Source organism: Mandrillus leucophaeus, unplaced genomic scaffold (genome assembly GCF_000951045.1).
Source record: "Mandrillus leucophaeus isolate KB7577 unplaced genomic scaffold, Mleu.le_1.0 Scaffold1541, whole genome shotgun sequence".
NCBI classification, from domain to species: Eukaryota; Metazoa; Chordata; class Mammalia; order Primates; family Cercopithecidae; genus Mandrillus; species Mandrillus leucophaeus.
This window is the reverse complement of record NW_012101523.1, coordinates 2,747-24,296: the sequence shown is the minus strand read 5'-3', so window position 1 is coordinate 24,296 and position 21,550 is coordinate 2,747. Positions and strand designations below refer to the sequence as shown.

Below are 21,550 nucleotides of genomic sequence, written 5' to 3'. Positions count from 1 at the left end.
ATCACCTTAGCCATGTCCCAGAAATTCTCACATGTTGTATCTTTGTTCTCATTAGTTTCAAATAACTTCTTGATTTCTGTCCTAAATTCATTATTTACCCCAAAGTCATTCAGAAGCAGTTAATTCAATTTTCATATGATTGTATGGTTTCAAGTGATTTTCTTACTCTTGATTTCTAATTTGATTGTGCTGTGGCCTGAGAGATTGATTTTTATGATTTCAGTTCTTTTGCATTTGCTGAGGAGTGTTTTACTTTCAATTAGGTGATCAATTTTAGAGTAAGTGCCATGTGGTAATGAGAAGAATGTATATTCTGCTGTTTTGGGGTAGAGAGTTCTGTAGATGTCTATCAGGTTCATTTGATCCAGTGCTGAGTTCAGGTCCTCAATATCTTTGTTAATTTTCTGTCTTGATGATCTGTCTAATATTGTCAGTTGGGTGTTAAAGTCTTTTATTATTACTCTGAGGGAGTCTAAATGTCTTTGAAGGTCTCTAAGAACCTGCTTCATGAATCTGGGTGCTGCTGCGTTGAGTGCATATATATTTAGGACAGTTTGGTCTTCTTGCTGAATTGAACCCTTTACCACTATGTAATACCTTTCTTCATCTTTTAAAATTTTTCTGGTTTAAAGTCTGTTTTGTCTGAAACTAGGATTGAAACCTCTGCTTTTTTCTGTTTTCCATTTGTTTGGTATATTTTTCTCCATCCCTTCATTTGAGCCTATGTGCGTCACTGCATGTGAGATGGGTCTCTTGAAGACAAGCATACCAATGGGTCTTGGTTCTTTATCCAGCTTGCTACTCTGTGTCTTTTAATTGGGGCATTTAGCCCACTTACATTCAAGGTTAGTATTGATACGTGTGGATTTGATCTTGTCAGTATGATGCTAGCTGGTTATTTTGCAGACTTGTTTATGTAGTTGCTTTATAGTGTCACTGGTCTATGTTCTTCAGTATGTTTTTGTAGTGGCTGGTAATGGTCTTTCCTTTCCATATTTAGTGCTTCCTTCAGGAGCTCTTATAAGGCAGGTCTGATGGTAACAAATTCTCTCAACGTTTGCTTGTCTGAAAAGGATCTTATTTATTGTTCACTTATGAAGCTTAATTCGGCTGGATATGAAATTCTGGGTTGGAATTTACTTTAAGAAAGTTGAATACTGGCCCAGAATCTCCTCTCACTTGTAAGGTTTCAGCTGAGAAGTCTGCAGTGAGTCAATGGACTTCCCTTTGTAGGTGACCTGACATTTCTCTCTGTCTTTAACTTTTTTTCTCTTGTTTCAACCTTGAAGGATCTAATGGCTATATCTCTTGGGATGATCTTCTTGAGAAATATTTTACTGGGGTTCTCTGCATTTCCTGAATTTGAATGTTGGCCTTTCTAGCTAGTTGGGTTCATCCATGAAGTTCTCATGGATGATATACTGAAAAATGTTTTCCAAGTTGGTTCCATTATCCCCCTTTTTTTCAGGAACACCAATAAGTCATAGATTTGGTTTCTTTACATAATCCCATATTTCTCAGAGGTTTTGTTCATTCCTTTCATTCTTTTTTTCTCTATTGTTGTCTGTCTTATTTCAGAAAGCCAGTCTTCAAGCTCTGAGATTCTTTCCTCTGCTTGGTCTATTCTGCTATTAATATTTGCAATTGCATTATGAAATTCTTGTAGGATGTTTTTCAGCTCTCTCAGTTCAGTTACATACTTTTCTATACTGGCTATTTGGTCTGCCAGTTCCAGTATTGTTTTATAATGATTTTTATCTTCCTTGGACTGGGTTTCAACATACTGCTATAGCTCAAGGATCTTCATTTCTGTCCATATTCTGAACTCTGTGTCACTTCATCCACCTCAACCTGGTTCAGAACCCTTGCTGGAGAGGCAAGGTGGTCATTTGTTAGAAAGAAGGCACTCTGGCTTTTTGAGTTGTCAGGGTTCTTGTGCTGATTCTTTCTCATCTTTGTGGGCTTATCTTCTTTTAATCCTTGAGGTTGCTGACTTTTTCCATAATTTTGTTTCTTTTATCCTTTTTTTTTTTTTTTTTTTTTGGTGACCTTGAGGGTTTGATTCTAGTATAAAGGTGGATTCAGCCAACTGGCTTCATTTATTAAAGATTTTAGGGGGCCAACACTCAGCTCCCAATACCTGGACTGGATGTTCTAATTCTGGGGTACTTGTATTGGGCCCCCATTTTGTTCTCTGGCTCCTTGATGTTAGGAATCCACTGCACTGGGGGGCCAAGGTGTTTTTGGACTGCTGGTCATTACACTCTGATGGCTCATGTCAGCCAAAGCATTTCATAACACGATGACAGCGGGATCCATCCTCATTTGTACAAACCAGCAGCAGAGGTAGTGGCAGCTACAGTGGAGTGCTAGCAGGTTCAGGGGGTCCTGCCTCCCTGTAGGCATTCACCACAGTGGTGGAGGCAATGCAGCTGGGGGTAGGTGGGAGGCCCCTGTTGGTGACTGTGTGTACAGTCATGCTGGAGGTGGTGTTGGCTTGGGGGCAGGGCACTGGCAGGTGCAGGTCTGAGTGCCTTCTGTGTGCCCCACAAGCAAGAGTGGTTGCTCAGGGTGGGGCAGGATCCACTGTTCTCTGCACAGTGTTAGCCCAGGGTTGGATGCTGGCTGACTCTGTGCCCACCAAGGCTCTGTCTGCAGTGGCAGTCAGCAGGGGACTGCCCATTCTGCTCACTCTTATCTAATTGTTCGCCAGGCATAAAAAGCTGTTTTCATTTCCTGCTTCAGGATATTTCATATGCTGCTCCCACTATTTGAACTCTTTTGGTCTCATAACCCTTCCCATCACATAACTGATTTCTTCTTAGCAGTAAGGTCTCAGCATAAACATGCCCCAGCACAGAGGGCTTCCCTGACCATTTTATGCATTGCCTTAACACTATATATTTTTTTGAGACAGAGTTTCGCTCTTGTTGCCCAGGCTGGAGTACAATGGCATAATCTTGGCTCACCGAAACCTCCGCCTCCTGGGTTCAAGCAACTCTCCTGCCTCAGCCTACCAAGTAGCTGGAATTACAGGCATGCACCACCACACCCAGCTAATTTGGTATTTTTAGTAGAGATGGGTTTTCTCCATGTTGGTCAGGCTGGTCTCAAACTCCCAACCTCAGGTGATCCTCCTGCCTCGGCCTCCCAAAGTGCTGGGATTACAGGTGTGAGCCACCGTGCCTGGCCAGTGACATGATTTTTAATTATATATAATTTGATTATTTACTTGTTTATTGTTTGTCTCTTTAGATGTAAGAACCTTGAAGGCAGGATATGCGTTAGTTTAATTCACTGGAGTTAAACTCCTTACCCACATCAAGGGAATTAAAAGGATCTGGAGCCAGAGACTTACAGGAAGAACTTCTGAAGATTTCATTGAGAAAGGTATGCTATGAGCCTACCTCTCATTCTACTCCATCAAGGAGAAGGGATGAGGGCTTCAGTCTGCTAACCCCAAATCAAGAGGAAGAAATGTTAAGGATACCACTTGAAGAGTTCAATATGTATCGCCAACAGTCGGTTGGTATTTAATTCACACCTGAGAAATTTAAGGGCTGAGAGAACAGCTGCAGCAGCCCATGTAAGCAGAGTAGGTGTTGCAGCACTGGCTCCCTGGACTTGAAGAGTTTGTTTAGCAAACTTTACATGAGGGTTTCCTGTGAACCAGATGTGGGCACGTGCATGAGTGCCAGCATGTGGTTGTCTTAGGAACTTACCAGGATGGCCACAGAGGGGTTAGCACATGTAAATAGGGAGAAGCTGGGGGCATGTCTAGCAGTCCCAGAGCTGAGGAAAGAGCAATATTACCAAGACAAAGTGTTGTGAATAGCACATTTCAAGGGAATTGGAGGCAAGAAATCCCAGGGAATTTGGGAGGGCAAAGGCAAGTTCTCAGAAAATCCATCAAAGTGCTCACAACAGTCAGCTTACGACACTTGCCAAACAGAGAGCACCAATACCTGCTCTCAACAATAAAGTCAACTAAGAACTCTCCTGCCTCCCTTTCCTCTCCTTTTACCCAAGTCTCCCCTTCTGAATACGAGTGGAAAAGATGGAAGAAGTTGAGCAACTGCCCTTCCTTACCTGCAGCCTTTTTCATCAACAGCAGGGCCCAGTTAGGAAACAGAAGACAGAAACTCACAAGCATTCTGGAGATATATTACTTGGCAAAATTATGTTCCAAGCAAAATCAAAGAAATTTTTTAAATGAACTAAATAATAAATATGTGAACATTTTAGTTGTATGACAATAGGATGAAAGTGGTTATTCATGGTCCTTAATATAGTCCTCTAAATTGTTTTTAACAAATGCAAGTATGTACTAGAAAAACAAAAAGACCAATGCAAATAAATTCCATTCCTTTCCCACTCTAACCCTACCACTAATTGCAAATTATTCAGACTTCTCAGACTTGAAGTTTGGAAAGAGATGCCAAAGTTCTCCCTTCCCCACTCATTTCCAGGCTGGAAACTTCTCCCCCATGTGGCTGGCCAGCAGTGGGAAAGAACTTACCCTTTACATAAGAAGCCCCCTGGCTGGGCATGGTGGCTCACGCCTGTAATCCCAGCACTTTGGGAGGTCGAGGCAGATGGATCATTCAGGTCAGGAGTTCAAGACCATCCTGGCCAACATGGTGAAAACCCATCTCTACTAAAAATACAAAAATTAGCCAGGCATGGTGGCAGGTGCCTATAATCCCAGTTACTTGGGAGGCTGAGGCAGAAGAATTGTGAACCTGGGAGGCAGAGGTTCCAGGGAACCCAGATCCCACCACTGCACTCCAGTCTGGGCAACACAGTGAGACTCCATCTCAAAAAAAATAAATAAATAAAAGTCCCCTCCCCTTGCCACAGGGTGTAGCTCTCCTATTGCAGCCTCCTTGGCAGAATAAATATATCCCAATACAACATGATACTCCATCATTCTTCCACACAGCATGACACAGAGTACCAGGGCCTGTATCTCCTCACCAAGGTGGAAATATGGGGAGGCAGACGTAACACTTTGTCTTTGCAAGAAAATCCCTGGACTTAGTTCTACAATACTTTACTGAAGCTTCCATGCTCTGAGTTAGAACTCACCCTAGGGGAATGCTACTATAGTACCTCCAGCAGCCTTCCCATGCCTTCTTGGAGTAGACCAGTGAGTCTTTCTTCTCAAAGGCCATATGTACAGTCCCTCATCTGCCCTGCTCTGCATTGTCTCAAGAAAACTGGAGGACATACTTGGTCACTGTTTAATGTATGGTAAAACAGTGACCTCAATGAAATACAAGCTCAAGCCAAAATATGCTCTCCCTGCATTTCTACTCTATATCTTGAAGCTAATTGGCAAAGGCCAATTTACTCTTTTACCTAACAATATCCCAAATCTGAAGATGACTGACATAATCTTGGAATCTTCTTTTGTACAAGACTAGAACGTCAGATTCCATCAATCTGGGTCTCTGTCTTACCTAAGAGCTGATGCAAAATCCTTGACTGGGAATTAAACTGTCCCATAAAGAATTACCTTCCAGTGTCTCAAAAACAATGATAAGCACAGGCTTATTACAAATTTACAGGTTTTTAAAAATAAGCTGATTTTACATTTTTGCAAATGCTATTTAACATAAACATATCTAAAATGTGAAAATAGAACTTGCATCATGTTCTTAATCAATGGGTTGCTCAGAATAGATGAACAAGAACTGGATTAAGTTGCAGCAACCCAAGGGCAGAACTCAGAAGACTTGACCTCTTGCCCCAACTCTTGACAACTTTAAATCAGTGACTTAAGGTGCCAGGATTTCCTTTCCTCAAAGCCCAAAGTGTCTGGTGCTCCTGGGTCCTGTGCGCAACATGGCCACACCCACGCAAACGGGATCATTGCTGCTGAAATATGTGAACCAGAGGTTGACTCATATTTAGACAAAGGAAATGTTATACCATTATCACAGTACATTCCAAAGCCAAATAAAGTTATCTCTCCTCTCCACCCATCCAGAGGCACTGACACATTCCACATGCAGGAGCAAGTGAAGCCACCACTGACCTTCCGGTCAAACATCTCCGCAGAGAATATGACGCTCCTCCCCCGCAGGTCCGGGAGCAGTCACTCCAGTCGCCCCAAGCATCCCAGTTGCCATCTTTGTCTTCATCTGAATGAGTGTTTCTTGAGGTCTAGATGTTAAAAACAAAACAAAACACACACACACAATAAATTTAGACAAATGTGGTAGAAATATCCCAAAGCTTCCCCAGTTATTCCAGAGTCATCTTTTTTTTTTTTTTTTTAATTGAGAGAGAGTTTCAATCTTGGTGCTATCTCAGCTCACTGCAACCTCCCCCTCCTGGGTTCAAGTAATTCTCCTGCTTCAGCCTCCTGAGTAACTGGGATTACAGGCGCCTGCCACCATACCCAACTAACTTTTGTATTTTTAGCAGAGACAGGGTTTTGCCATGTTGGCCAGGTTGATCTTGAACTCCTAACCTCAGGTGATCCACCCGCCTCAGCCTCCCAAATCCAGAGTCATCTTCTAAGCTCTTCACAAAGACCAATGCTACCGAAAAGTGCTTTGCTTTGGAATGATCGCATTAAAAAAAAAAAAAAAAGACAAGTTTATATGAAAATCAGTTGACACATACATGCCTTTCCATCTTAAGAAGGTTTTGTGGAGATGGCTTTTCAGCTCAGTATTATATCTGAAATTTTATCAGTCCTGAATTTAAATAAGTTGGCTAAATATCAATTATATTATTCTGTTTTCTAACTTACATAGCAGGGACCCCACTTGAGCCTAAACCCCGTCTACTAAAAATACAAAAATTAGCCGGGTGTGATGGTACGCATCTGTAATCCCAGCTACTCGGGAGGCTAAAGCAGGAGAATCACGTGAACCCAGGAGGCGGAGGTTGAAGTGAGCCAAGATTGCACCACTGCACTCCAGCCTGGGCAACAGAGCAAGACTCTGTCTCAGGAAAAAAAAAAAAAGAAGCGCTCATGAGTGAATGCTGGCTTGCTTGTGTGTCAGGCAGACGGGCGGTAACTCCCAAGAAACCTTGCATAAGGTTTTGTGGAACCTCCATTCATAGAAAACAAAGAAAACAAAGTCATACGAACATACTTGGCCAAGTCATGAAGGTTTCGAATCCAAGAAAATAGCAAAGAGTCAATTATGAGTACAGTTTGGTTTAACTGGTCTCCTAGACTTTCCACCAATGACTTAATTCAGAATACTACAGAGAAGAGGGGGAATTACAAGTAAAAAGTACATAGATAGATGTAGGTATAGATGTGAAAAGAAATGAAGCTTATTATTAAGTTACAAAACTTTATTAAGGGGCCTAAAATATACTTGAATAAATGAAGAAACAACCATAGCCCTGAATGAGTAGACTCAATACTGTAAAATGCTACTTCTCTCCAAGATTATCTATAAGTTTACAGCAAGTCCCATCAAAATCCCCAAAGAAACATTTTTTGAAACATAACAAATGATTCTAAAGTTCATATAGTGGCATAAATATCTTTAAGAGCCAAGCAAGGTTGGGCGTGGTGGCTCATGTCTATAATCCTAGCACTTTGGGAGGCTGAAGTAGGTAGATTTCCTGAGCTCAGGAGTTTGAGACCAGCCTGGGCAACATGGCAAAACCCCATCTCTACTAAAATACAAAAAACTAGCTGGGCGTGGTGTCACATGCCTGTAGTCTCAGGTACTCGGGAGGTTGAGGCACCAGTATTGCTTGAACCCGGGAGGCAGAGGTGACAGCTGAGATTGTGCTACTGCACTCCAGGCTGGGTGACAGAGCGAAACTCTGTCTCAAAAAAAAAAAAAGCTAAAAAGTTGTGAAAGAACATAGAAATACTATATGATCCAGCAATCCAACTTCTTGGTATTTATCCAAAAGAATTGAAATCAGGATTTCGCAAAGAGATGTTTGCAATAGCCAAGACAATGGAAGCAACCCAAATGTCCATCAATGGATGAATGGATAAACAACATGTGGTATACACACAATGAAATGCTATGGAGCCATTAAAAAGAAGGAAAGTCTATCACATGCCACAATATGGATGAATCTTGAGGACATTAGGCTATGTGAAACAAGCCACTCACAAAAGACAAATACTGCATGGTTCCACTTACATGAGGTATCTAACATAGACTGACTCATTGAAGCACAAAGTAGAATAGTGTTGCCAGGGACTGGGGTGATGAGGAAATGAAGAGTTACTGTTCAATGGGTATTAAGTTTCAACCATGCAAAATTAAAAAGTTCTAGAGATCCACTTTTCAACATTGTACTTATAATTAACAATACTATACCATATGCTTCAAAATTTATTAAAAGGGTAGATCTCAAGTTATGAGGTTTTTTTAAGGCAATTAAAAGAACTGTAAAAGAAGTAAAATGAGAGGAAAATTGTCTCAATTAAGAGTAGAGAATTGGCACAGCAATAAACAAATGGACATATTAAATTAAAAAAAAGAGTACAGAAACAGACCAAATATAAGGACATAGTATAGCGCCACAAATCAACATGACAAATGTTCTGTGGGCTTTTTGTTTGTTTGCTTTGTTTTTGTTTTTGTTTTTGAGATGGAGTCTTGCTTTGTCGCCCAGGCTGGAGTGCAGTGACGCAATCTCAGCTCACTGCCACCTCCGCCTCCTAGGTTCAAGCAATTCTCCTAGCCCAGATTCCCAAGTAGCTGGGACTACAGGCACATGCCACCACACCCGGCTAATTTTTTGTATTTTTAATAGAGACAGGGATTCAGCATATTAGCCAGGACAGTCTTGATCTCCTGACCTCATGATCCACCCGCCTCAGCCTCCCAAAGTCCTGGGATTACAGGCGTGAGCCACCGTGCCCGGCATGTTTTGTGTTTTTAAAAATCATAGATAACTTCTTCATAGAATATACCAAAATAAATTCCAGATCCATTAGAAATTTATGTTAAAATACTGAAACTATAAAGTATTAGAAATATTATAGATTAATAGATTAATCTTGGTATATACCTATACCAATAGTTGTATATAGGAAAGACTATCCTATATATAGCAATAAAAGTAGAAATTATAAAGGAAAAGACTGTAGGCTTAATTATATTAAAATAAAAACACATATCATTTTCTATCTCTTCTCTACAGATAAAGCTATAGGCATAGGCATATATATGCAAAACATACTAGTAAAAGAACGCGTACATAGACTGGAGGTATATAGGCTGGAAACATAGCAAATTAGCTCTAAGAACGGAGGAAGTAGGACTAGGAACGAATGTTGTTGGGAAAAGACAGGAAATGAACTTCAACTGAACGTTTAATTTTCCCTAGTTGCCCCCAGAATATGATAAATTGTTAAATGCCAGTTTTTTTACTATTTGAACTTTCATGGTTTTTGAAATTTCCATTTTAAAAATATTGGGGTGGGGAAAAAGACAATCATTAGATAATCATATTAAATCTATACCATTTTTCATACATGTAAACTTTGTACATGCATAGGGAGAAGAGTGAGAGGCTAATTAAAATGTTACAGTTGCTACCTCTACATGTGAGGGATTTGGGTGACTTTAACATATTTTTTTTTATTGCTGTTTCTCTGCATTTTGTAGTCTTTTCTTAATAAAACACATCATACCTTAATTAAAAACAAGGAAGCAAACAAACAAAAACCACATATTCTTGGTGTACAAAAAAGTTCAAGTCAGACAGAATTTAATAGGTAAGTTCTAAGCTGGAGAACAGCAAAGTTTATGAAAGAAACTGACATACTAATAAACTGCAGCATGTGACTGAACTAGATATTGCACAGGTTTCCTTAAGCCCTTAGGCAAGTTACCTCATCTAACCAAAAAAAAAAAAAAAAAAAAAAAAAAAATTAAATTAAAAGAGGGATCTGTGGAAAGGACCTTCAAAAGTGAAATGAAGAAATAATGACTGGAAGCAAAGAGGGGGTTTTCCAATAATTTTCACTCAAGTCTCACTGGTCAGCAGGCTTTATGGCTTCTTGCCAAGCTACCTATTTATAGCACAGTAAGCAGTCCTACTAGAGGCAATATTTCAGTAACAGTCAAGTGAAAGGAAAGGATAAATATCTGGTGACTGATCAAATCTGTCATCAGGAATAGGGGCTAATTAAACCCATACTATTTACTGTTCTAATTAGACCACTGTTCAGTTCAATTTTCTATAGTAAATGTCACCAAACATAACCGTGTCCTGTCTATAACATATTAAAAAAATAAAGTTTTAATTCACAAAAAATACAATAAGCAGTTTAATACATTCATCTGGACTTTTAGGTTGGGTAAGTCCAAATCATTTAGGTAAATGTTTAAAATATACACAGCTGAAATTGATTTTTCATTTTGTCACTCGATATACCGAAAGGTTGAATGTGAAAAGTTGAAAAACATCATCATATATATTTTTAAATGAAAGTTGAGAGTTTTTGCAATACCGTTTTAATTTGTTTTTATTCCCACTATCCCATCTGTTCAGTTCATAGTTAGAATCAGGTTTCCTTCCACAACTTCTCTACCTTAACTTACAAAAAAAAAAAAAAAAAAAATCTTGATTCTAAAATAACTAAAATAGGCATGTTATAGTGGAAGCATTTGGCTTCTCTGATTGGATAGGTAAGATATTTTTCCTTGAAGAAAGTAGAGCACGAATGGCACCTCAAGAGGGGTCCTTAAGTTTTTCTCCTCTCCTCAGCCAGGAAGATGGTTGGATTTTGTTTTGAAACCCCAATGCCGTCTCCAGCAGCCAGCCCTTTTGCCTTTTGATTGTTATTATTTCTCTGGAGAGTAATAGCAATAATATCCCAGATTTCCATCCAGTTATGCTCTCTTCCCTTTGATCCTAGCAGTGTAATGATAACACACACATTCAGAAATAACTCCACTGAAGCAGAATGAAGCACCACTTGGGCCACTGCTGAAGATGTATGTTTGTGTCATCTTCCTTGCAGTGAAACAGAACCTGCTTCCCTGGAGCTTCCATTCCTCTAGAGCAGTGGACAGAGTCTTGATCCTCTTCTACAGAAGAGCCCTTCTCAAGCTTTCTGAAAGTCTCCTAGTTCCTTCTATGTTCCCAGATCCTTTGCAACTGTGTTTTCTCTTGGCACACATCGAAATTTGCACATTTTAAGTCTTAAAATGTAGTGCCCAGAATACAACACTGAATCTAAGAACACAGACTATACATTGCACCTATGATCCAGGTTTCTTTAGATAAAACCTAAGTTTCCTTCTTCTCTCCCTCCCTCCAATCCTTCCTTTTTCAGCCAGCCCATTTGTTGGAATCTGCTCTGGAGACAGCGTCACATAATGGTTAAAAGCTGTTTGACTCTGAGTTTCTTAAACTTTCCAAAACTCATCTGTGAAATGGAGATGATAATCTTTACCCAAACAAGATTTAAATAAAATAACACATATAAAGTATAGGCAGCATCTCCACGAATGCAGTTGGTGAATATCTCAGTGAAGGTAAGCAATTTATTTTCTTCTTCAAACACAATGTCTTTTTCAAAACAATGATGGGAGAGCCAGCTTCTCTCCATTTGTACTTATGCAAGAGTTAACATTCATCACTACTGAATTTCCTCTTGTTTGTTTTGGCCCAGAATACCAGCCTGTTGAGATCTGTTTGAACCCTGATCCTGTCACCCTATCTATGAGCCACTGTGCTCAGCTCTGCAGCTTCCATGTCTTCACCCAAGTCCCTGATAAACGTGCGGGACATAGCTCTCTAATCTTACAGCATTCCATTAATGCATATTTCTGCTTTTTAAACTAGTAAGCCGACCATAATGCCAAGTAAGCAGCCAACTAATCAGACTTGGAATCTGTGAACACAGTTTAATGTTACAATAAAAATATGAAATAATACCAATTACCGTCATCAAATGTCAGGAGGCAGAAAGGTTTGTGGGGAGGGAAGAAATCAGCCACAAGAAGGAACTGGATCCGGCAGGGTGGAACCTGTATTCTTGGGCTGCATGGTGGTGGTAAGCCTCCTGAGAGAAGAGGTATATAGCAGCCCCAAATTGGTTAGCCCCAGTTCTGAAGGTTAATGACAATAAAATACAGCTGACTGATATCAGCTCAATCTTTGGCCTGATTGTAACCCAGGTGAATGTCTGTGTTTGTCAGTTGAGTATAGCTGCTGCTCCCAATTCCCCCTGTTCAAACATCTCTTTAGATTGTCTCAAGTAATCATTTAAATTCCATGTTGTTATTATTTTATATGGTAAGTTGTCATGTGGACCCAATCCAAGTTTGCGTCCATCAATATCATATCACTCTGTGACCCTGTCTGGGGCCAGAATCTGAGGCAGAGCATGGAAGAAGAAGACCTGAACAACTTTGTCCTACATAATTCAGGCACTGTTAATCATTATTAATGCACAGCATGAGTACTGCCTGCCAGTACTTTTCCTACCTTCTCTCTAACCTTCTCAACAAGTCCTTTAAGATAGATATCACTATCCCCATTTTGCAGGTGAACAACTGTGGCTTTGAGAACCATGTGTGTCCAAGGCTCACCTATAATTTCTTTTATTTATTTTTTGAGACAAAGTCTCACTCTGTCACCCAGGCTGGAGTGCAGTGGCACGATCTTGGCTCACTGCAACCTCCGCCTCCCAGGTTCAAGCGATTCTCCCACCTCAGCCTCTCAAGTGCTAGGATTACAGGCACGTGCCACCACACCCGGACGATTTTTGTATTTTAGTAGAGACAGGGTTTCACCATGTTGGCCAAGCTGGTATTGAACTCCTGACCTCAGGTGATCCACCGACGTAGGCCTCCCAAAGTACTGCGATTACAGGCATGAACCAGTACGCCCAGCCATCATCTATAATTTCTAATGTCATACAATGAACATGTATGATTTTATAATAAAACATCTAATAAAAGTTATTTTCTTCTTAAAGAAGGGGCCCAGGCAGAAGCTTTTTCTGTCTTACCCCAGACAAAGCCTGCTTTTTCCTTATGGACATCTGCGTGTTTTCCCCACTGATGCTCCACTTCCTTTCATGACCAGGAATCCAGTCAAATATAGCAGCCCAGCTATCATCACTCAGTTAGCATTTCGCCTCTTGGATCAAATACATCTGCTGCTGTGATCTGCTTGACCACAACATTCTTTCGATATCTCTATGAAGTCTTTTACTTTTTTCCCCCTCTATATTGCAAGCAGAGCTACACTTCTGCTTTTCAAAAGCATCTCATTTTATCTAGGTTCTTTCATGAGGAATTCACATTCCTGACTGATGTTCATGAACTCACATGCATTCGTTCATTTTCTCACACAAACTATAACAAGAGCTTGCTAAGTTCAAGGCTCCGTGCTCAGTGCCCTGGGAATACAAGTGTGGATCTGGTCCTCAAGTAGCTCACAAGTCAACAAGCATCAGGTGAGAGGGACAAGGGCTGTGGTGAGGCAATGGCAATCCTTGGTTGTCAAGAGCAACAGACACAAAGGGCCCAGAGGGAGGAGACCCTGAAACAGAAGCAATTTGTACCTTGGTTAGGAGAGCTGGGATAGACTTTGCACTGAACATACCAACCCTGCTGGAAGCACAGGCAGCACCTCATGTATCCCTATCACCTTCTTCCATATGATAGATTATATGTGAGTCCTTATTTTGTGCTCACCTCTGTTTTCTAATTGTGATAGAATTACAAACACTTTTTACTTTCTTCTTTTATGATCATCTATAATTTCTAATGTTATATGACAAACATATATAGTTTGCACAATAAAACACCCAATAAAAGTTCTTTTTTTAGGGAAAAGGAAAACACTAAAGGGAAAGCTACGAAAACACTTCCAAAGAAGCAATATGCACTTTGTGTTGTTTGGTTCAAACTATCAGGCTTAAAGATCTCTTAGGAAATCATATTTTCCTAAGTAAAGCTCTAGCTGGGGAATATGTTGGATGAAAAATTCCAAAAAAGATATTGTTTATTCATTATATAATAGGGCTGGTAAAAGTCAAAAATATTGTAGGAATAAGTATGTTCACCATCTCATAAAGACTCGAGTACTGCTTGCCTTTCTTGGATCCCCAGGCATAAATCAAATCATAAAATATTTTCGTGACAAGTTCTTAAATCTATGACTTATAATGAATAGTACAGTTCTACTAGTCTTGCTAAAATGTTAGTAATTAAACACAGATTTCACATATAAGGTCACTTATTGGAAATGCTATATTAACAGCTCCATATTAAAAACAACCCAAAATAAAATGAGTTCCACTGGGGTATTACTTCCCAGACATCAAATAAATGTTCATTCCACTGTTACCACAAAGGTTATTTAAGGAGATCTCAAATGACCCAGATTTAGTTAACAGTAAATACATTATTTCAGGTTAATACTACCTTAAGGTCTTTAACAAAAGAAATTTTAAAATATGAATTGGGTAAACGGCATAAAAATGTCACTCAAGCTGTCACACAGACTCAACAATTCAGTCTGACCAGGATATATTAAACACCCATATATCTACAGTTGTGTGCTAGGTACTATTCAGAAATGCTCCGTACCTTGTGTGTTTCACGTCTCCCTTCTCCAGTCCATTCTACCCTCTACTGCTCCAAAATTCATTATCCTGACAGTTGATGGCCTCTAGGATTTGGTTGACACATTCCTAGTCAATGTGCTCCTAATTATTTTACCACCTTTAAAGCCCTTCACTAATTCCTCAGGACATACATTCTGCCTCTTTAGGCTGTTTGTGCCCTCTCCTACCCTTTGTCCAGCTTCATCTCTGGTGGCTCCTGCTTATACCACATATGCTGAGCACACAACATTTTTCATTATTTCACAGACACTAACACACTTGCCAATCCTGCTTGGGAAGCATTTTTGAAACACGCTATTTACCAAGGTGGTGGACAGCGTACAGGGAAACCATGAAGCCTGTTGCCAGCCAGATTCTGTGGATCTGATGATTTTCATGATCTGCCTTGGCCCTGCAAGCTAGATGGGGCAAGGGCAGGCAGGGGCTGTGTATACAGGGCTGCCTGAGCAGAGCTAAGGCCTTCAGTTGAGAATCAGAGCCCATAGCAACCCACAAAGAGAGCTGGGGAAATAAACACACTTCTGTCCTCCCTCTCTCCAATCCCCCTGCAGTGCTTGTTATTGGCCAAACCCAACCAAGAGCCAGAGGGCAAGGGAGACCATTGATGCTGTCCATACAAGCCAGCTTCCCAGTGGGTGGAGCGCGGGGCAGGGAAGGGTGGAAAGTGGATCTGGAGGGCAAAGAGAAGCTTTCCAGCACAGTAATTTATTGACTCACTGGAATATTTTTAAGCAGAGGAGTGACTTAGGCAGATTGTATTTTGGAAAACTTACTCTGGCAGGAGTATGGGGAAGGATTGAGGGAGTAAAGCATCACATCAGACAGCACAGCTAGAAGGCCACTGACATGCAAGAGATAAGAGACTAGACTAGATTTACCAGTGTCTGGAGGAGGAGAGCATAGATGCAAAGTTCAAAGGTGCTAGAATCAATAGGTGCTGGCAGCTGACCAGACACAGGAAGAAAGGAGATGCTAGAATGACTCCCAGGTTTCTGTATTAAATGATTTGTGGCAAATGTCAATTTTATCCAGGCTTCCCAAGCATCCTCAAGCCCACCCTTGAGGTAGGATTCTCAGCACCTGTATGTACAGAATATGAGCAGTTTACCTGATAATGGTTAAGATAAAGGGGGCAAGCTGTTGGTCTCTGGGAAGAATCTGGCCTTGCAGGTCCAATTTTTTAAACAATGATTGTATACTCTGCCAAACGAGGCCCTAAAAATAATTATTTGTTAAGGTTTAAATATATGAAGATTTCACATAAAAATGTAGATGTCTGAGGCCTAGAGTGAGACCCTGTCTCAAAAAAAAAAAAAAAAAAAAAAAATCTAGATTTCTGACCTCAGGAAAATAAAAGAGGAAAATAAAATAAAATTCGCATCACAGCATGGCAATAATTAAAACTAAGTGTGGCCATCCCATTTTTGAAGGGCATGTGGCCTCTAATATGCCCAGTCCCCATCCAGCCACTGTGAGGATTGATATTATCTTCCTGGCCTCTGTAGATCAAACTGGGAGCTTGTTGGTGACAAATGACTGTCAGCTTGAAAGTAAATCAAGTCCGGGTGCGGTGGCTCATGCCTGTAATCCCAACACTTCAGGGGGCTGAGGTGGGTGGATCACTTGAGGTCAAGAATTCGAGACCAGCCTAGCCAACATGGTGAAACCCCATCTCTACTAAAAAAATACAAAAATTAGTCAAGCGTGGTGGTGTGCACCTGTAGTCCCAGTTACTCAGAAGGCTGAGGCACGAGAATCACTTGAACCTGGGAGACAGAGGCTTCAATGAGCTGAGACAGCATCACTGCACTCCAGCCTGGGTGACAGAGTGAGACTCCATCTCAAAAAAAAAAGTAAATCAAAAGACACGTATATTTATAACTAAGATTCTTCACAGTATTGCTATAGAACATTTTTATTTTCCAGAAGTAAGAAACATACATACAACATGTAGCTTAAAAATAAAACAAAGGGCATTTGGTTGTTGCTATGGTCTGAATGTGTCCCTGGAAATTTATACGTTGCAAGTTGATCACCAGCGTGATAGTATTAAGAGGTGAGGCCTTTAGGAGGTGATTAAGTAATGAGGGTGGAGCCCTTAGGGCCCTTATAAGGAGCTTGAGAGATTTAGTTCCCTCTCTTCTGCCCTTCCACCACGTGAGGACACAGCATTCATGCTTTCTAGAGGACATGACAACAAGGCACCATCTTGGAAGCAGAGAGAACAGTCCTCACCAGACACCAAACCTGCCAGTGCCTTGAACTCAGACTTTCCAGCCTCCAGAACGTGAGAGAATACATTTTTGTTCTTTACAAATTACCCAGTCTCAGGTATTTCATTATAGCAGCACAAATTGACTAGTTGTCTTTACTGCACGCTAAGATCAGAGTGTGTCCTCAGAAGAAGAATATAAGTCATTCCATGATGCCCAGTGTCTAAACTCTCACTCCCTTTCTACATGTGGACTTTGCAGTATTTCAGACATAAGATATTAGTGTATTTAATAATCATATTCTGGCTAGATGTGGTGGCTCATGCCTGTGGTCCCAGTTACTCAGGAGGCTGAGGCAGGAGAATCTATTGAACCCAGGAGGTGGAGGTTGTAGTGAGCCGAGATCACGCCACTGCACTCCAGCCTGGTGACAGAGTGAGACTCCGTCTCAAAAAAAAAAAAAAAAAATCATATTCTGGAAGGTACCTATGCTAGCACTAACACACAGGAAACCATGAGCCCTGCAGGAGACCATTTAAGGAATCACATGGGCCACATCTCCAGTGACAACTCCCATACAAACCAATATCATGCGTGACAATATCTAGGTTATTTTTCCCTATTAATGCAATCAGTGTTCATACCTACCAGACAAGTAACTTGTTCTTTTCTTTTCTAAGAATCATAATCAGGTCCTCTCAGATTGCAGCAGGAGACATGCAACATTCAAATACAATGAGAGCTTTGTTTCATATTGACTTTATTTTTGTTAAAAATAAATTCTTAAACATAAAGATACTTTACATGATGGAAGATTTAACAGGATATTATCTATGCTCTTGGGTTAGTTATCATGAAGCATATGTAACACAACATCAGGTAAGATTGAAAAGAGATAACTGTAGGTTGCCAAATTTAAAAGTCTGATGGAGAGGAATGGTGGGCTAGATAATATAGATCAACCATGCCATTGAGGACAACTACAAAAGCAAAAATGTCCTCCAGGAAATTAAAGTAAAATAAAGAGATTGTCAGACAAAAAGAGAATTCATCTTCAGCAGACCAGTCTCAAAGAAAATATTAAACGGTGTTTTTAAGATTAAAGGAAGCTTGGAGATGATGAAAGAAATGAAGAGCAAAAATAAGAATGGTAAACCTGTGGGTAAATTAAAAGAAGAGCAACTGTATAAAACAGCAATTGTAATGGATTGTGGAGTTTTAAATATTTATATGGAATTAACATATCTGACAATGACAGCCTATGAGTCAGAAGAGAGATAAATGGCCTTAAAGTATCCTAAGGTCCTCGTATCCATCCGTGAAGAAGATAAAAGAATTAATTAATATTCGACTTTGATAAGTCAAGGATAGATGCTTTAAGCTCTAGAGTTACCACTAAAAAAACCAGAAAAGAGTGTATGAATTCCAAATTAATGTATATGGGGAAAGATATAATAAGAAAACACATTCAATCCAAAAGAAGGCAAAAATGAAGAGAAAAAGGAATGTAGACAGATGGATAAATTTTAAAAGCTCATGGTAAAATGGAAGATTTAAATGCAAATATATCAATTATATCAATTACATTAAACCCAAATAGAATAAATCACCAATTAAAAGACAGATTGTCAGGATAAAATTTAAAAATTCAGTTATATTCTGTTTAAAAGAGACATTCCTTACATATAATGACCAGAAAGATTAAAAATAAAAGATTGAAAAAAATATATACCATAAGACTAGACAAAGTAGACTTTAAGACAGAGAGATGCTACATACTGTTGGAAGTTTGATTTCACTAGGATGGAACAAATTCTAAAGTGGATGTACCTAACAACATAACCGCAAAACATATAAAGCAAAAACTGACAGACTGTAAAAAGAAATAGAAAAATCCATAATGATGGTGGGAGGTTTTAACACAACTAGCATTAATTTATCAAGCAAGTGAAAAAAATCAATAATGATATAGAATATGGAAACAATTAAATTACAAATTGAAACTATGTAACTATAGAAAGCTATAACTAACCATCTCAGAATATATATTTTTTGTATTTATGAAATGTTTATAAACATTTATCATGATCTGGGCCATATAGAAAAATCTCAAAAATTCAAAGGATTGAAATAATTCAAGTTTTTTTCTCTGACAACAAAGCAAAAAAGCAAGTTTAAAACTAGAAAATGTCCAAACACATTCCATAGGTTAAGAAATAAATCACAATGAAAATTAGAAAATACTCTTAATGAATGAAGATGAATATATTACATACCAAAACTTGAGTAAAGCAGCTAAAGCTATGCTTGGAAGGGGATCTGTAGTTTTAAATGCACATATTTGAAAAGAAGAAAGATGAAAAAATCAATGATCTTAAACTATTTCAAGACATAGAAAAATGACAACACATACAACTCAAAGAAAGTAGAAGAAAGAAAATAATAAGGATGAGAAGAGCAATTATGAAATGGAAAACAAAAATATAAGCAAGAGGATCAACAAATAAAAAAAGACTAATAAAATTAAATTCCTTGGCAAGACTATGAAAGAATAAGACAGAGAAAAGTCCCTAAAAATGAATTTTAAGAATGAAATCACTGCAGATTCCACAGGCCCTAAAATGATAAGAGGATGAAAAACATCTTTATGTTAATATATTTCAAAATTTAGATGTAGGCCGAGCTCCCTTGCCCTAAGGCAGGACAAACTCTTCTGAGTAATTTACCCTCCAGAGCTGCCACGGGATAGTCAATGGCTGAGATTCACCTCAAATCCCATCTTTGCTGTGCTCCTTCCTGTCTTTCACTTCCCTCATTTCCTTTTTGGGTTCTACTGGAATAAATCACTTGGATACCAATCTTCATCTCAGATCTTCTTCTTAGAACCCAACCCAAGAAACTTATTAAACTATGTGCATGTCAAAACATCGATTTAAAAAAATATTGTTGGCCAGGTGCAGTGGCTCATGCCTGTAATCCCAGCACTTTGGGAGGGCAAGGTGGGTGGATCGCGAGGTCAGGAGATCGAGACCATCCTGGCTAACCTGGTGAAACCCCATCTCTACTAAAAATACAAAAAATTAGCTGGGCGTGGTGGGCAGGTGCCTGTAGTCCCAGCTACTCAGGAGGCTGAGGCAGGAGAATGGCATAAATCTAGGAGGCGGAGGTTGCAGTGAGCAGAGGTCATGCCACTGCACTCCAGCCTGGGTGACACAGTGAGACTCCATCTCAAAAACAAAAAAAATACTGCCATTCAAAAATGATAAAATATTAACATGAGTTACTTCTGGGTGTGGGTACACATGAGTTTATTATACTAGTCTCTGAACTTTTCTATTTCTCTATTTTTCTAATTAAAACAAAAAAAGGAAAAATGTGGATCAGAAGAATTTCTGAGATGTTCAAGCAGTGAAAACAAGTAACCTGCAAGAGGAAAGGTCTGCCTTCTCCACAACAACATCTAATGCCAGAACACAAAGAAGCAGTGCCTACAAAATCCCACAAGAAAAAAAATCACCCAAGAATATTAAAACTACCTAAGCTCTATTCAAGAATAAAAGCACCTCATCAATATTAAAACCTTTGTGCACGAGAGGACACTATTAGCAGAGTGAAAAGGTAATCCACAGAATGGGAAAAATATTTGAAAATAATATATCTGACAAGAGGTTAATCTCCAGAACATATAATGAACTCTTACAATTCAGCAACAACGAAAAAAGAAATAGCCCAGTTAAAAATTGGGCAAAAGACATGAATAGATATTTATCCAAAGAAGATATATAAAAAGTCAATAAGCAGATGAAAAGGTGTTCAACATCACTAATCATTAGGGAAATGCAAATGAAATACCACTTTATACCCATTAGGGAAACATAAATGAGATACCACTTCATACCCATTAGGATGACTATTATAAAACAAACAGGAAAAAAGTTAACTGTTAGTGAGTGATATGGTTTGGCTGTGTCCCCAACCAAATCTTGAATTGTAGCTCCCATAATTCTCATTCTATTGTGGGAGGGAACAGGTGGAAGGTAATTTAATCATAAGGGCAGGTCTTTCTTGGGCTGTTCTCATGATAGTGAATAAGTCTCACAACATCTGACAGTTTTATAAAGGGGAGTTTCCCTGCACACATTCTCTCTTTGCTTGCCACCATGTAAGATGTCCCTTTGCTCTTCCTTCCACTTCCACCATGATTGTAAGGCCTCCCTAGCAATGTGGAACTGTGAGTCAATTGAACCTTTTTCTTCATAAACTACTCAGTCTTGGGTATGCCTTTATCAGCAGCATTAAAATGGACTAATACAGTAAATTGGTACTGATAGAGGGGGACGTTCTGCTATAAAGATACCTGAAAATGTGGATGCGACTTTGGAACTGGGTAATAGGCAGAGGTTGGAACAGTTTGGAGGGCTCAGAAGAAGACAGGATAGTTTGGAACTTCCTAGAGACTTGTTGAATGGCTTTAACCAAAATGCTGATAATGATATGGACAATGAAATTCAGGCTGATGTGGTCTCACAGAGATGAGGAACTTGTCAGGAACTAGAGCAAAGGTGACTCTTGCTATGCTTTAGCAAAGAGACTGGCAGCATTTTGCACCTGCCCTATAGATTTGTGGAATTTTGAACTTGGGGGAGATGACTTACGGTATCTGGTGGAAGAAATTTCTAAGCAGCAAGGCATTCAAGAGGTTACTTGGGTGCTGTTAAAAGCATTCAGTTTTAAAATGGAA

At 39.5% G+C, this 21,550-nt stretch overlaps 1 protein-coding gene across 1 annotated transcript in view; it reads right to left on the bottom strand.

Moving 5' to 3' along the window:
* The window catches only part of ADAMTSL3 (ADAMTS-like 3), a 289,568-nt gene extending 276,565 nt beyond the window's left edge, over positions 1 to 13,003 (bottom strand). The window contains exons 1-2 of the mRNA XM_011975396.1: positions 12,971 to 13,003; positions 6,041 to 6,168 (exon numbers count right to left, since the gene is read on the bottom strand). Of these exons, the coding sequence (XP_011830786.1) occupies positions 6,041 to 6,168; positions 12,971 to 13,003 (161 nt within the window). The remainder of the gene's footprint in view (positions 1 to 6,040; positions 6,169 to 12,970) is intronic.
* Between the last annotated feature and the right edge of the window lie 8,547 nt (positions 13,004 to 21,550).